At 38.4% G+C, this 16701-nt stretch overlaps 1 protein-coding gene across 1 annotated transcript; it reads right to left on the bottom strand.

Moving 5' to 3' along the window:
- Positions 1-100: 100 nt before the first annotated feature.
- LOC135697487 (GTP-binding protein Di-Ras2) lies at positions 101-16330 on the bottom strand. Its single transcript, XM_065217235.1, has 5 exons — positions 14740-16330; positions 14549-14656; positions 1168-1353; positions 934-1104; positions 101-874 (listed from the first exon to the last, which is right to left on the bottom strand). The coding sequence occupies exons 1-5, from the start codon at positions 14812-14814 to the stop codon at positions 560-562; spliced, it is 855 nt and encodes a 284-aa protein (XP_065073307.1). The 5' UTR covers positions 14815-16330; the 3' UTR covers positions 101-559.
- Between the last annotated feature and the right edge of the window lie 371 nt (positions 16331-16701).

The raw sequence follows: 16701 nt of genomic DNA, 5'->3' as shown, positions 1-16701 counted from the left end.
CTGGAGGCCAGGTACATCAGAGAAGTCCAGGATACAAACATTCCGCTTGAAACTGTTTTGTTCGTTACAATATGGTCAGTAAAATGAAACAGCATGTGCGTAGTTTTTAATTTAACGATTTATTCAAATTTATTGAATTATCGAAGCAAAATATATAATAATTTGCTATATTTGCTAGTGATTTTTATGGCATATCATGAAGTTTAAGCGTCTGCTTTGTTTCTACGTTGCATTATAATTTTAAATTAGCACTATCATATGTACATAATATTGTTTTTTTTTTTAATATATATAAATATAATTATGGTTGTATAATATCATTTTTTGTCTTGATCTTTTTTGTTTAATCAATTAAGTGTTTTAGCGTCTAAAATCGATTTAAAACCTGATAATGTGTGTGTCTCTTTTCCCTTTCACTTGTTTACTTATTCTTGCTTGCTTTTACGATTCGATTTTATTCGATTTTGTTGTTCTTTGTTGTTTGCTTGTTGATTTTGTTTTGTTTTTCGTTTGTTGTCTCTTTGATTTACCGAGACTGTGCATATCTCAACATGGTACATTACATCACTTTGCACTTTTCCTTGAGACTACTGCTACCCCCCTCGCCCTCGGCTCCACCTGCCGCAGCAGCAGCAGCAGCAGCACCGTCCTTCTTGGTTCCGTTCGCTTTTTCTTTGGGCTCTTCCTTCTTCTTTTCCTTCTCCTTTTGCGTTTTCTCTTTCTCCTTGGCTTGCTGTTTCGCCTTCTCCTTCTTTTCCTTCAGCAGTTTCTCCTCCTTCGCTTGCTCTTTCATCATTTTCTTCTTGTTTTTCTTTTTGTTTTTGCCGTCCAACTGCAGGGAAACGTTTCGATTCTTTTCCATGTTTAGCAGTTCCTGAAATTAGTCGATTTTAGTAAGTTTAGCGTTCATTGTGAAAAGGTAAAATCGTTTACCTGAAACAGCTCGGTAACGTTGTGGTTCTCCTTGGCGGAGGTCTCCATGAACGAGATTCCCCAGGTGGCAGCTTCCGTTTGGCCTTCGATGTTGGTAACCTCCCGCAACTCCTCCGGTTCATCGCACTTATTTCCGACCAGCATCACTGGAATCTGGGAAATCTCTTCCCCCTGAATTGAGATTGGAAAATTAATTAAGTTTTCCATTGCCTCTGGTCGAGAAACAACACTTACCTTTAGCTCCCTAACCAGGCTCCAGATGGGTTTGAGCTCCTCCAGACTCTGCTTGGAGCACACTGAGTATACGAGAATGAAGGCATGACCTTTGGTGATGGATAGTCGTTGCATGGCCGGGAATTGATGCGACCCGGTGGTGTCGGTGATTTGTAGTGTGCATATGTTTTTGTTGCAGCTAATCACCTGGGAATTGGAGGGAAGAGAATCATAGAACATTAGTGCGGGGGAGGTGCAGAACGAACGGATGGCGATCCAAATGAAGAGTAAGAGTTCATTAATTTTGCTCCATTGGCACGTCGTGCTGTGGTTGCAGTGTTGGACTATACGATGTACTCGCAGTGAGGCGATTCTAATGAAAATATTTGCAATGGGCTGGGTAAGCCCGGGAAATTTCAGTGTATTTGATATAAATTTCCCGGGACGTTTATGGAGAATTTTATGAACGTCGTGCCGATTTTTGATTTTAACAACACAACTTTATTGTCTTCTATTATAAAATAGACATCGCTGCAAAATCTAGCTCTATTTTAGGTTCTGTGCATACATTGACATTATTCAAAAGAATGTGCATTTTACGCTAAAGGTCACGAGTTCTAAGCTCATCCCGGAAAAGTCACAAATGACCGAAAATGTGTTGAAATCAGTGTTGAAAAGTATCAATATTAGTACCAACAAAATGCTGATTTTCACTATCCCTGTCAGTATCAGTCAGTGTCAGTATCCGTTAACATGATGTCAATATCAATGTCACTCGCCTCAATGTCAGTTCACATATGACATTGATATCGTAACGGAACCAACTGAAATTCAAAGTTCTGTACCGAATATTATCCACGAACGCCGGGTAATCGGGAACTGATCTTTAGAAAACTCATCAGTACTATCGAAACAATGCTATGGTCATACAAAATTTATTTATTTATTTAATTAAAAAAAAGAGTGTGCATTTCGTAGTTGCTCCTCCGTCATAGATCAGAACTAATGCATGGAATAAGCTTTCCATCTTCAATGTACAAGTACACTAATTCAATCTATTTATAGACCAATCACAGCGCCGGCCACGTACTCACGGTCTTTTGGAGAGGGAAGGATGATTAGTTCGACGTCCAGTTGTTATTAGAGACCGAATACGCCTCTGTATCTCCACGGCTTTCACGGGAAGGATAGTTGTTAGTATGAGGTGGGATATTTTTAAATCGATCGGTTAAAGAAGAATTCGTTTTCATTAAAATCTAGTGAGGATAGAATAAGGCAAAGTGAAAAATTGCAAGGAAGGGGACGGGCCTGGCATTGAACACTCTCGACCTTCTGCTCAGTAAGCAGAAACGCTCACCACTGAGCTACCGAGCCTCACCTTCAATGCAATGGTCATACAAAATAGTTCATTTATTGAAATAAAAGTAAGATTTCAACTGTTCTCGCCCGATATCATGCTTCCTAGGAATATCAGTGTCGGAAGTAAAATGCACTGTTGTCGCAATATCTACTGTCGATTGACATTGTTTCCAGCAAGGTTGAAAATGCTCATATTTATAGCATATAAATGTTCTTGGGAATTATTAAATCATAAGATGATAAGATCACCTGTCACACTTGTAAGCTACCAGAAGAGGTTGCAAAGTATGTGTTTGACATATAAAACCTGTCAATTTTGCTTTCTGAGAGTCAAAATCCGCGATTTTATAATCGTTGAGTGACTGAGTGAAAAATTATCAAATTGCTGATTACGATTCTCAGGAAAACAAATGAAAAGCATTTCCAAGTCAAATAGTAAAAAAAAATGCATTTCAAACTTGACCTTTTCCGCTTTGCATGAAATTTTGCATAATTGTTTGTTATGGTCACACTTGAGCAAAATTCGGCCATTTTGAATCTCTCAAAATGGGGTATTCGATATTTTTCAACAAATCATAACTTGAAAACGTCACTTTTAATCAAATGACGTCTGAGACAATGTTGTTAGAAAAAATAATTCCTTTTCAGGACAAATATACACGGTAAAAAATTCAAGTTAATTCGAGTTAAAAATAAAAAAAAAGTGTTTCTAACTTCAATAACAAAAAATGAGCATCTTCAATATTTTTATAAAATTGTCATTAAAAGGCTTTTGAAAAATCAAAGATGACATTAAGCATGCTATCTTTTGTTCAAATTTCAAGCTAAACACTAAAAAATTAACAGAAATCATAGAACAACAACGTTTGGTCAAATTTTTTAACTTCTTGTTTATTCCTTTAAATTTATCGAACCTCTTAGCGGAATCCCTTTATGATGCATGAGATTCAAGTTCATGCAAATGTCAAACACATACGTTGCAACCTCTTCTTGTATCCTACTAATAACAAATAGTACCATAACATCCAATGAATTCATAACTCCTCCACAAAGCATATTTTTATGTAAAATGCGTATTTGGAACCTTGGTTGACAGTTCACTGAGCCACTGAGCGAGAGCGCGAACGGGAGTTGGACGATCCATTGCATTTCAGATTCTTTAAGTCGCTCAGATAAATGTAGAAGCCATCTGCAGTAGAATAATTCTATTGCATACCCACTCGAAAAAATAAAGGTAAAGTGAGAGTTGTGCGTGCTTAGTAGGACGGAATTTAGATTTAAAAAAAACCTATCGGAGGAGAGGGATCATAGGGTTCAGATATAATTTCCGTCATTCTAAGCACAACCCGCACTTTACCTCTCTTTTTTACGTAGGACTACGTCTGTGATTTATATATGGGGGTACATTTTGTGAAAACCAAAAAAGGAACATGTAACAAAACTATGAAAGATTTTGAACGTTAATAACTCAGCTGCCCCTGGACCAATTTCAATAATTTTATCACCAATCGATCATAAATATTTCTACGCATCTGTTGAATTCCAGACTTTATCATTTTCAAAATTTCACTATTGAAAGTTGCACGAATGTGCAACTGTTGCTATGATAATTAAAATTAACACCGATTGTATGCGAAAAGCGATTTCCCTAACACAGATTGTAAAGTTGAATTCCATTCGGTCTCACCAAACGGTGTTTATTCAATCACCACGTGGTGAGTGGTGGTGTTCTCCAGTACACAACGAAAGGCTCATCACAAGCAGCTGGCTATCAAGGATGGCCTCAACCGCTGATCGGATTCAGTTCTAATCACCGTGTGTGGTGGTGTCCGGTCGTCGGCATCAGCAACAGCAGCTGCAGTACTTTCGGTGCGTGGCGTTGAGCATTGTTCTCCAGTACACAACGAAAGGCTGCCTGCAAGCAGCGAGCATGAGCATCTATAGAATGAGGAAGAAGTCGCATCACTATTGATCGGAATCAGTAACTCTTCGTGAGTCGCTGTGGGTCATCTATGCCAAGCGCCTCACTCACTTTCCAAACAACATACATCTCACCAGCCTCACTTGGACCTGGAAATTTGTCAAGATCATCAATCGGATGTCAGTTCCCATATCAAGATAGAGCTAGAATTAGGGCGTAACATCTTTTGTAAACAATGACTTCTACGCCTACTTTCAGCTCTATCTATAAATGTTTAAATCTAACATACCACGTTCTTAGAGGATACATTGGAGGTGCAATTTCAAAAAACAAAGTCGGTCGTGGCCTGAAAGTAGTCTGATTTTGATCCAGAGATGATGGATTTTAGTTCTTAATTCGCCAATCGATAGGATTTTTTTTACGAATCTGCTAAAATTAAGACTTTATCGATTTTCAAAAGGTAACTACTGAAAACTACACGAATGTGCAACTGTTGATATGATAATTAAAATTATCACCGATTGCCTGCGAAAAGTGCTTTCTCTAACACAGATTTCAAAATCGAACTCCATCCGGTCTCGCCGAACGGTGTTTATTCAATCACCGCGTGTGGTGAGTGGTGGTGTCCGGTTGCATCAGTTGCAGCAGCAGTATCAGCAGTGCTTTCGGCGCGTAGCTTTGTACATTTTTCTCCAGTACACAACCAAATGCTCCCCGCAAGCAGCTAGCTATCAAGGCTGTCCTCAAGATCCCTCGATTCACCGAAGAAGGAGGAAGAAGCCGCACCGCTACTGATTAGATTCAGTGGTTCTTCGTGAGTCGCCGTGGGCCATCTATGTCAAGCGCGTCATACTAAAGAGTATAAACAGAGAGAACCCCGCTCAAATTCCTATGCCTATACAAAACACAAGCTCCTGCTGCAGTTAACAAATAAGATTTATTGTATAAGGCCACGTAGTCCTACGTCACCATTGCGTACAACCCCATAGGGCTGTCCCTTGTAGTTTTTCTAACAGATTTGAGCAAAAAATTAAATTTTTCTATCAAAGATTACTTCTAGATTTATTAACCTTTCCAAACGTACCGTTAAATTTAAAGATTACGAATTGGTGAAATACTGTTCAAATTCTAGCACTGCTTCTTGATTTCAATTTCGTTATACGAGTTTTAATCCCGTTCAAACACATTGAAACGTCATTGTATTTACTTTGTCAGCAGAAATGGATTCGCTTGGGGTGGTTTTGTTTTGTTTTTGAGAATAATGAATGTAAATACAGGGTGTTCAATACCTGATAAAACCTGAAATTCTCAGATAATTTTAAAATTTTGAAATTCTTCATGAATCAATTTCAAAATTGGAATTTAATATATTGAAAATTGTCAATGAACCTTCTCAAGAATATCAAAACATTTTATAATATAACCAAATTTATTTTTCTCGTAATTCGCTTTCACTCATGGAACATAATAATTTTGAAGTGGATTTATCATCAGTAATAACATAAATTATGAAAATTGTCAGACTTGGACGAACTTTCAAGAATCTCGAACGAAATTAAATATTCAAGAAGTCGGACATTGAATATTTTCCAATAACCCATATTAAGAAAAAATAAGGGCATTGAAAAACTCTCACAGCTTATCGGCTATGCTGAATGAATTTGATGTGAATTTCCAAGGAACTCTAGGGATAATTTCAAGGGAATTCGGAGGAGTATTCCAAGAGGCTTGTTAGGAAAACTTGAAGTGAAATCCGAGGAGTCCTTTCAGGCCAGTTTTTTTGTTTTTCTTTTAAATGTTTTCCGTCGATCTTGTTTTCCGTGCTGAGCACTAATGCTACCGACGCCAGGCAGGACACCTGAACCCTACCTATCGACCCATCACATCAACTCATGTTCACGGGGACCAACGGCTTTACTTCCCTTCCGAAAAGGGCGTGAAGGCCCTCTGAACATCCTGGCGGCGCCGATTGGGATTGCACCCAGGCCTGCTGGGGTGAGAGTTAATCACGCTTACCACTAAACCACCGGCGCCGCTATCAGGTTAGTTTTGTTGAACTTCAGATTCCAGGTGAAACCGAGGGGGACGACTCTATCTACGATGCAGAAAAGATTGTGTTTTGCTGTGGCTAGCTGCACGCACGCTGAGTAGATAGAAGGAAGATTTATGTCTATTTTGAAGATTTCCTGCAAAAAGATGAAGCACGATGCAAGTAGATGCGAGAAATTAAAGATGATTTTTCGAAGATTGATTCGCTAGTGTGAGATTTTTTGAGCATCTATAATTGAGATTTAGATGTGTCGCCCCCCTCGGGTGAAACGTAATTAATTAAATTATTTTATTTTATTTTTTATTATTTTTATATTAAAGGTGGAACATGAAAAAATCTGGACACGAAAATCTTGTTGAGATTTAAAAATGCGTTTTATGTTGTATAGTTCAGTTATACATTAGGAGGTATTATGCTTATTGTAGACCATTGCTCTCACTGTTTGGCTGCCAAATTCCATTTCCGCTTAAAATCCTTCAGATCAATTGCTGCTCCTCCCTTTTTTTCGGTATGTGCTTCACAATTGAGCAGTATTTCTCAATTGGCCTTTGACGCCATTTCCTCTGTACCACTGTTGGATGGAATTTGAGTAGCGGCAACTTTCCAAGTCCGTTTCAGAACGTCATACACACTGTGGAATTCGACAAATTCAAAAGTTTTGCAATCTCTCGAGCGGTCAGACCCAAGGGGGGCGACACATCTAAATCTCAAGTTTAGATGCTCGACAAATCTCACACTAGCGAATCAATCTTCGAAAAATCTTCTTTCATTTGTCGCATCTACTTGCATCGCGCATCATCTTTTTGCAGGAAATCTTCAGAATAGTCATCAATCTTCTTTCTATCTACTCAGCGTGCGCGCAGTTAGCCACAGAAAAACACAATCTTTTCTGCATCGTAGATAGAGTCGTCCCCCTCGGTCAGACCGGGATTTTCGTTTCGAGCGAGCAGAATCGAATCGTGACATGCTTGCTCCGGTGAAGTCATGATGCAAACAAATGAACTTATCCTGACAAGCAATGCCTCTTGTGATTCTATACACTCTTAGCTTGACTCAGTGAAATTTTGAAAAAAAAACTAAAAAATGCCTTAATGGCAGCGTTTTTAATGTGTCGGATTTTTTCGTGTTCAACCTGTATAATATTTTTATATTATATTGTACATAATAAATACATTAGGGGAAATGGCTCTAATGTTGGCCTATGGATCTAAGATTGGGCCCATCGCTAAAAATCTGCTATTTCCGGAGTGATTTGAGATTTGGGCGTTATTGTATTTGTAAACAAACAGGTCAATCACCGATTTCTCGTGAATAAAAACTCAATCTTATAAACAAACTATACCAAATGATAGAGGAATCATACCACTACCTCATAGTGTTATTAATTTCCAAAATTGAGCTTTTATTCGCGATAAATTGGTGATTGACGTGTTTATTTACAAATACAATTACGCCCAAATTTCAAATCACTCCGGATTTATCAATTTTATGAAGATGAACGCGGTACTAATGGATATGTTTGGTCGCTATTGAAAATTAAGTCGAGTGCTGAATTTATGTATGGGCCCAAATTAGGGGCATTATGTCAAAAGAATAAGGAGAATCTAAAGGAAATTCTGAAACGAATTCAATGAAAATTCTGAGGCTAATTCCAAAAGAATTCAATGTAAATTTCCAATTATTTTCAAGGTTCCTAGAGAATTCTGAGGAAGGAATTTACTGGACAACTAAAAAAATGGAAAGAGAATTCCGATAAAATTCATGTGAATTTTTGGAGAATAATCAGTAAATACAGAGGAGAGTTTATTTCAGGAGAATTAATTCATAATTTTAAGATAATTGCAGAGTGAATCGAAGAGGGAGTGCAGTTTCGAACCCCTTTGGATACGGTTGTGTTTTTAAGTTTGCTCTCTGTTTTGTGCGTGCGTTCGCTTTCATAGTTTTCGACTGAATTTTCCTGCTTAGCGCTGGCACTCTGCCTCCCGGACGGTTTCCGGGAAGTTTTAGAATCGGGAAAGAAAACATGATTCATCATGTTTGCAAGCATCAAAAGAGATGTCGCTATCAGGGTTGTTTGATTTTTTTTCTCCCGGACCAGAAATTTGTGGCATCGCGAGTGATAATTTTTAATTTCAGTTTATTAACGCGCTGTAAGGTGCGATAAACGGTATTCCGCTCATTGGATCTGTGACTCAGTTTTCCGTTGCTTTTAATTCTATCGGAAGTTAAGTATTTTCTCCTGTGGGAACAGAAAAGTCGGATAATATTCTTGATGTGAGGTAGATGATGTTCTGTGTATGATATTAAGTAAAAGTAATATATCAGAAATAACTTGGTGCGATCCTTGAGATGATTTTAATATAAAAAAAAAATCTGCATTTGTATCCTATGGATTACCTTCCCTACTAACATAATTCCTAAATTCCCGAGACATTTATGAGGGGTTGTAGAGTTCTCAGCATCTCTCTTAAGTAAATGTAGGACTAACAAACCTTTCCTATCCCTACCAGTTGTAAGGACGTGGCCAGGCCAATCCTTAACTGTTGGAGCGGGATATGTCTTTATCTGGGAGAGAGTAATTATTTCCTACTTACTATCTGTCCAGTAATAGATATCCGCCTTGCTCTTAATAGTTTTGAATTCGTACCACCTACGAAAATTTGCAACTTGTTCTATGCTAATGCTAATGCAAATTGCAGAGTGAATCGAAGAATCTTCTGTAGAGAATTTGCAAAGAGATATGGAGAAAATTGTAATGGAATACCAGAGAGAGTTCTGAGACGCACTCTGAAGAAATTTTGAGATGATTCCAAGGAAATCCTTGAGAAAATTCTAAAGAAATTCTGAGTAGAGATCCAAGAGTATCAAGGTGATACAAACATACAATTTTGTTCGAGATCACAAGAAAAATCAAGATATAAGGTTTAAAAAACCTTAAATCTGAGACTAAGACAAATATTAAATCTTCAATCCGGACCAAGAGAAGCTTTCACGATTCAAAACTAATAGAAATATTATAAATGCTAAACGTTGAAATGTTTAAAAAAAAATTAAAACATAAAGATTTTAGTATTTTTTTGTTATTTCAGGCTTAGCAGTAAAGCGAAAAATTGACCTTAGTAAAACTTATTTTTGACTCCTGGAACTAGATAGTTCTTCATATTGAAATATTACCAGTCGAGTATTAGTACAAGACACTGAAGAAGTCTGCACATTGTAGACGAAATACGCGTATCTGTCAAGGATAAGCAAATAAAGTAGTGGAATTAAATGGAAAATACTAATCCTTCTTTCTCTCATTATTACCAGTTTGTTATTAACATAAAATGGTGCCACACACTTGGAAAATCATAATACATGAATAGGTTTTTTGTTGTAAAATGCTACCCTTGAAAATAGCAGCATTTTTGTTAAAAAATAAAGCATTTAAAAATCAGAAAATAATCATTCAAATTATATAAATAAAAGTTGCCATGAAAACCAGCAAAGTTAGTAGACACCATGGAATATTAGACTGATGCATGATCCACTATAATAATCGGAATATCCGTAAAAGTGGTCCATTCATGAAACTGATCCTGTAGCTCCGCGGATTTTTTCAAACCACACATAGACGTCTTATCACAATAAATTCAGAGTTGTGTTCGGAACATGGACTCTTGGGACCACGAGATGGTTCACCGGAAGATCCGAAACATCCTGAAAAATGGTCAATTCATGAAACTAATCCTAGAGCTCCGCGGATTTATTGAAACCACTCATAAACGTCTTATCAGAATGAATTCGGAGTTGTGCCCGGAATATGGGCCCTGGGGACCACGGGATGGTCCACCGAAAGATCCGGAACATCCGCAAAAGTTGGCAATTCATGAGACTGATCCTAGAGCTCCATAAATTTTGCGAAACCACTCATAAACGTTTTATCAGAATGAATTTGAAGTTGTGACCGGAATATGAACGCTTAGACGGACCACGAGATGGTTCACCAGGAAGATCCTGAACAGCCATAAAAATTCAGTTCAAATTCAGCTTAGAGGTCCGCTTTTTTCAAAACCACTCATTGGCGTCTTATCAGAATTAATTTGGATTTATAACCAGAAAATTGACCCTGGGGACCAATGCACAATGGTCTCAAAGCCGTATTTATGAAGACAAAAATATTAGCACCAAAAACCATCACTTGGTGGTGTCTTGGGGAAAGTTTCTTCGTATTTTTTAACTGATTTGAATTTAGGCTGGTCCTTAAAACTGGTGAATTTAAAATTCAACCTTTTTTATTACTTGAGATCGACTAATGCAGTGTTTTAAAAAGTTGTAGAACAATCAATTTGAACCAACTTTGCTGATGGCATCAAATTTTTATCTCTTATGGTTCATGACTTATGGTTATTTTAAACGAGTAGGTTAGAGTGGTCCCTAGAAAATCTTTCCTTAAATATTTTTTATTGGTCATCAACGTATAAATAATATTTAAAGAATCAGATTTTCTAGGGACAGCCCTAACCTCTCGTAAAAACATTGTTCTAAATACTTACACTTTTAGAACTTTTTATGGCGCATATTTTTGCAGAAGTCACTAATTTGATATCTCCTGTATTTAAAAGTTATGGCTAGTTTTTGATAAAAAAAGATTTTTTTTTTAAATTCAATTAAATGTGTTAAACAAAAAACGCTCTGACAGTTTTTCCACCAATAATGAAATCAAAAGGTTGAAAATCGGTTTGCTCCATTTAGAGACATTGTCTTTTTAATAGAAATATTTTTTTGAAGAAAATCTCCATTAATTTTCAAATAATAAAAAAAAGATAGCAGCCTGGTTGCTTCAGCAAAAATATGCGTCATCATAAGTTCTAAATGTAACCAAAACAAGATTTTTACGAGAAATGAACTTACGAAAAGATATTCGAAGAAATCTGTTTTTTAGGGGCCATCCTAACCTGCTTGTTTAAAAATCATAACTCATGAACCATTAGAGATAGAAATTTGGTGTCTTGAGCAAAATTGCTTCGAATTGATTGTTCTACAACGTTCAGAACATTGCATTAGTGTATCTCAAATAATAAAAAAATGTATTTTTAAATCTCCCTCAACCACCCTATTTTCACTAACATAAAAAGATCGGCCATTCACATTCAACAATTTTAAGGACCATCCTAATTTCAAATTGGTTAAAAAATACCAAGCAACTTTCCCGAAGACACTATATACCTAAAACTGACGGTTTGGGCGCAAACATTTTTGTCTTCCTAAATACGGCTTTGGGGCCATTGTGCAGTGGATGGTCCTCAGAAAGATCCGAAACATCCGTAAAAGGCTCAATTCATGGAACTGATTCAAGAACTCCGTTTTTTTTTTCCTAAACTCTCATAGACGACTTATAATAATGAATTCGAAGTTATGGACGGAAAATAGACCCTGGAGACCATGAACGCTCCTGTGGAAAATAATAGACAACTCATCAGAATGAACTCGAAGTTGTGACTGGAAAATGGACCACAGAGTCCATTGGATGGACCGTTTTTTTTTTTCCTTTGATTTGTTTTCCGTCGATCTTGTTTTCCGTGCTGAGCACCAATGCTACCGACGCGCCAGGAAGGCAGCTCTCACACCTGGACCCTACCTATCGACCCATCAACTCATGAACCGGGGACCAACGGCTTTACTTCCCTTCCGAAGGAAGGCGTGATCAGAGATGTTATGCCTCAGAACATCCCGGCGGCGCCGACTGGGATTGAACCCAGGCCTGCTGGGGTGAGAGGTAATCACGCTTACCACTACACCACCGGCGCCGTTATTGGATGGACCGTTAAAGTGGATAGTTCAAGAAAACTGATCTTAGCACTCTGTGGTTTTTTAGAACTGCTCATAGATAAACTGATAAGACGTTTATGAGTGGTTTCAAAAAAATCGGCAGAGCTCTAGGACCAGTTTGATGAATTGACCACTTTTACGGATGTTTCGGATCTTCCGGTGAACTATCCCGTGGTCCCTAGGGCCCATATTCCGGTCACAACTCCGAATTTATTCTGATAAGACGTTTATGAGTGGTTTCGAAAAATCCGCGGAGCTCTAGGATCAGTTTCATGAATTGGCCACTTTACGGATATTCCGGATCTTCCACAGGATCAGACTTGTGCCTTACCGGAAACTGAATCGTCCCAAAAGGGGACCAACTTTCTGCTTAATAACTTCTCAAAAGACATCAGGAAGTTATCTCTTCAAATTGCCGTACAATCAGTGTTTGGTCCCAATTAGCTCCAATCCCATATGCTACGTGTATTCGTTAATGCCGGTTCCTATAGTACGGTCCCTATTAACCGTACTATAGGAATCTTGACTGTAATTTGTTATAACCCTTAAAATGCTTCCAAGTCTCAGAGCCTTGACAATTATGACTGCATGACTATTTAATAAATATGATTTTTTTTTCAAATCTGTGATCTTGGAAAATTTTTAAACTCTCACATTTTAACTATTTTTTCTCAAAATCTTGCATCACGAAGATTGTGTTTAATCCCAAATTTTGAAGAAAAGTTCTATCTTCAGACTCTACACAAATTTCAAAGCCCCAGAATCTTGGGAATGTGTCTTTTTAGTAAATAATCTTTCAGTAATTTTTTTTTAAGTATTGGTGGGTATTAAATTTCATGTATAGTTTTACGTTGAGCGAGCTCAGTAGGTTTCACATTTTTTTCGTGGTTAACTTTGTACATCAGCGCGAGTACTGAAAGGTTAATGTTTATGTTAGTATAGACAATGGAGTGAATTCACATTTTCTCTATCCGATATCACTATCAATTTGCTCTAATAAATAAATCATTTTTCAGAATTTTTTAAATTAAATCTCTTATTCTTCACAATTCTGTCTTATAACCTATTCATCCAGATAGCATTTGGCCCAGTGACCTCAATCTCTGTCACTCAATAAATTCTAGGGCTTTGAAATCATAAGATGTATCGAGCATAAAAAGTGGTAGAATTCGATTTATCAAATTATCTTGAAAGATCAATAAATTGTTTTGAATACATTGAGTGACTCATATAGTTGAATTTTTCCTATAGCTCTAGAAAACACTTTCTGTAATTTGGCTTTTATTTTACCCACAAATAATCACTGAAAATTTACAGTTGGACACGTTGTAAAAAATGCGTTGTTTTTTGTTGAATAACAACAACCGGGAAATTTTTAAGAATTGAACCGGGAAAACCTGGAATTTCAAAATGAAATGTCACTGGCCACCCTGTTTTTTTTTTTAATAATGTGAATATTATTTTCCCGTGCACCGAAGAATGCTCAGAACAAGGATCATTCAATTTCAAACAACTTGTAAGAAGACATTAACCGCCAAAAGTGAAACGAAGTAAATATTCTTTTCCAGCTTAAATGTCGTTTCGGACTAGAGTGCAAATGGAATTATTAAATCAATGTCACGAAATCAATAAATCCAGTAAAAAAATTCCGACACTTCTCATTCTTTCATCACAATCATGATCACACACGAGTGATTACTTCATAGCCGACCACGCGTCTCCATCGGAATCGCATTTATAGCCACATGTTTTTCCACACCCCGGCCCACTGCACGTGCAGTCGGTTGGCTGAATCGCGTTGTTTTATCAATGAAATGAAGTCACCCTTGCCGTCTATCTCGCGGCGACTACACTGCGACGGCCAACGAGGGGAGCCAAACGGTTAACACCAATACCAACACAAGCGCGGCCCCGTTGCCTTGCGAACGCCCAGTACACATTAGCGAATTTTCCTCTTCCACCGTCATCATCATCATTCACCACCGTCATCGGACAGTCAGAATCATCATCGCGCTAGTGCAGAGACATACGCACTCACATCGGCAAGGCTTGCTTTTGCCCAACTGCACCGGGACATGTGTGACACATGTGGGATGGACAGCAATCATAGCAAACCATTTATAGCTCATATCGTACACCCACTCTTCTTCCCGAACCGAACCGTGACAGTGACGAATGACGGGTTTGCGCCAAACTGCACCACACAGGACGACGAAGTGCAACGAAGGAAAAAGGATCCTGCGATTTCCACCCTACTATACCTGTCTGTAGGTGTCCTCGATGGTCGGGATATAGCTTTCCCGGAATGTCCCCTTGATAAACCGGAGAACCAGCGAACTTTTCCCGACACCTCCAGCGCCGAACACCACCTACAAGTTTCAGGATGCGGATTAGATCGAATTCCGGTCCGGAAATGACACTTTTCACGGCAAAAATCGCGAAAATTACTCACCACTCGGTAGTCGTTGCTCTGCTCTGGCATTTTTATATTTTGCAGAATCTTCTTGTTATTCCTGTCATCACCCATTTTTGCCGCAGTTGGTTAAATTGGTGGGGTGCGGGGTGTGAAAAGTTGTGCTTGTGTAGTGGTGTTAGTGGTGGGGTGGCGAAGAATGAAGCGGTTTTACACGCCGAGCAACAACAGTTAAGGGTGGTCCAATGATAACAATCGTCCTGATTTGCGGGTAACCCTAGGCACACGAGAACCGAACCGAAACCCGAAGGCGAACAGAATCCACAGAAACAGCAGCAGTGGCCTACTGCTACGGAGTCGCGTTTTTATTTTAGTTTTCGGGAGAGCGCCCTTTGTGGATCAGGAGAGAGCGCACTCGCGAAATCGAAACGACGGCACTGCCTACTGCCCGATTGCTTGCTTTCACTTTCCGAGGTGGTGGTCTCCGGGCACTTGTCTTGTATCCTATTTTCTCTGCATGCTTTCAGCGATCCATTTTTTTCCGATTCTTCACGGATTCCGCAAACTTCTGGCTCTTATAACACCTTAATCTAAATATTTCCCTTACTCGCTTATCCTTATTCACTTATCAACTGTCTGTGTAACAATGTAGAATATATCATATGCTCAACATCACTTTGTAACGAAACAAAAAAGACTTCGGCAATTTTGATCCCACCTTCTTCTGGTGTGGTGATTCCCTTGATTTTTCGTTTGTGTTTTCTGTTTAAAAATTCGATGTTTGTTTAAGGACGAATGTATGGTGGTTTCACGGTAATTTCTGCTCCACTTGGGGGTGGGGGGATTAGCCCCTGGAATAGAGTCCAGTCCCCGAACGGAGCTGGTCCTTCTCGGCTTGAAAATTTTATCAGATCACAAATCAATTTCTCTTCACACCCTCATGCATTTTTTTTTTTTCGCTTGATGAGGAAAAATAGTTTGCTTGAAGTTTTTCTTTTTTTTTCGTGGTCGCTTTTCTGGCTGGGTAATCTCTGTGTTTTATGTTCGCTGTTGGGTTATCATCGCTCAACAATCAGGCATTCTTGTTGCTTGTTTTTGCTTTGCGTTTGTGCGCTGGAAAATCCAGACTTTTTTCTTTCTTTCAGGCGGTGGTTTTTCTTCGATTATTCCGTTCCGGAAGGCTTGCAAATTTATTTTTTTTGTATGTTTTTTTTTTTTTTTTTCAACAATTGAACTCAAAACAGCTCAAACATCAACCAAGTTTGCAGCTTTTTATCCGTTTTACATATCCTTTTTTTTTTCTTCTGGCGTTTTGAAAGAACAAAAGTGGCGATTTTCGTTTCTTATTTACACGACACACAAACGGTTTTTGAAAACTAAAAAACTTGTTGTTACTTCGAAGAGAGGACACACAGAGCAATACACAATATATTCAACAATTTTCGGCTTAAACTTCGGTTTTGATGGAATTTTCGTCTTGCTGCTTGTTTTGTTCCGGATCTTTTAAGTATATTTCGATGGTTTTTGATGCGTTTCAGAGAAGTGAGAGAAGAAAATTATTGAACATTGAAGTTTTTCCTCCCCAAATGGTGGATGATTTTTGCTGATGCCTTTTTGGCTCTGACCGCGACCGACCGTCCCCATTCGTCGTTGCTCGTGGCTTCCCGTGCGTGTGTGGGTGTGTTTTGGGATTGGTTGCCGTGTGGACACCCCGTGCTGGCTCTCACATACATAATGTTTACGTTGGGCGTCAAATTTTTGTAACCAACTATTTCAGGAGATTGATTGAAGTTGCTTCTTTAGCGGAAACAAATTTGTTACACTTATGGAGCCGCATGGGTCTTGTTGTAACAACCAGTAGCTGTGGGCTTCCTAATATGCATTTTCAAAATACCCAACCAAACTAGGAACCGAAACTCCCGTTGACCAGTGTCGTATCACGCAGTCCACCCTCGTTGTGTGGGAGCATGTGTGCAACGAACAGGGCTAGCAATGGGTAGA

The sequence above is a fragment of the Ochlerotatus camptorhynchus genome, unplaced genomic scaffold, assembly GCF_037179485.1.
Source record: "Ochlerotatus camptorhynchus isolate MF236.1 unplaced genomic scaffold, CSIRO-AGI_Acam_v1.1 ptg000070l, whole genome shotgun sequence".
In the NCBI taxonomy this organism is placed as follows: Eukaryota; Metazoa; Arthropoda; class Insecta; order Diptera; family Culicidae; genus Ochlerotatus; species Ochlerotatus camptorhynchus.
The sequence above is the reverse complement of the archived record's forward strand: the minus strand, read 5'-3'. Positions and strand labels throughout refer to the sequence as shown.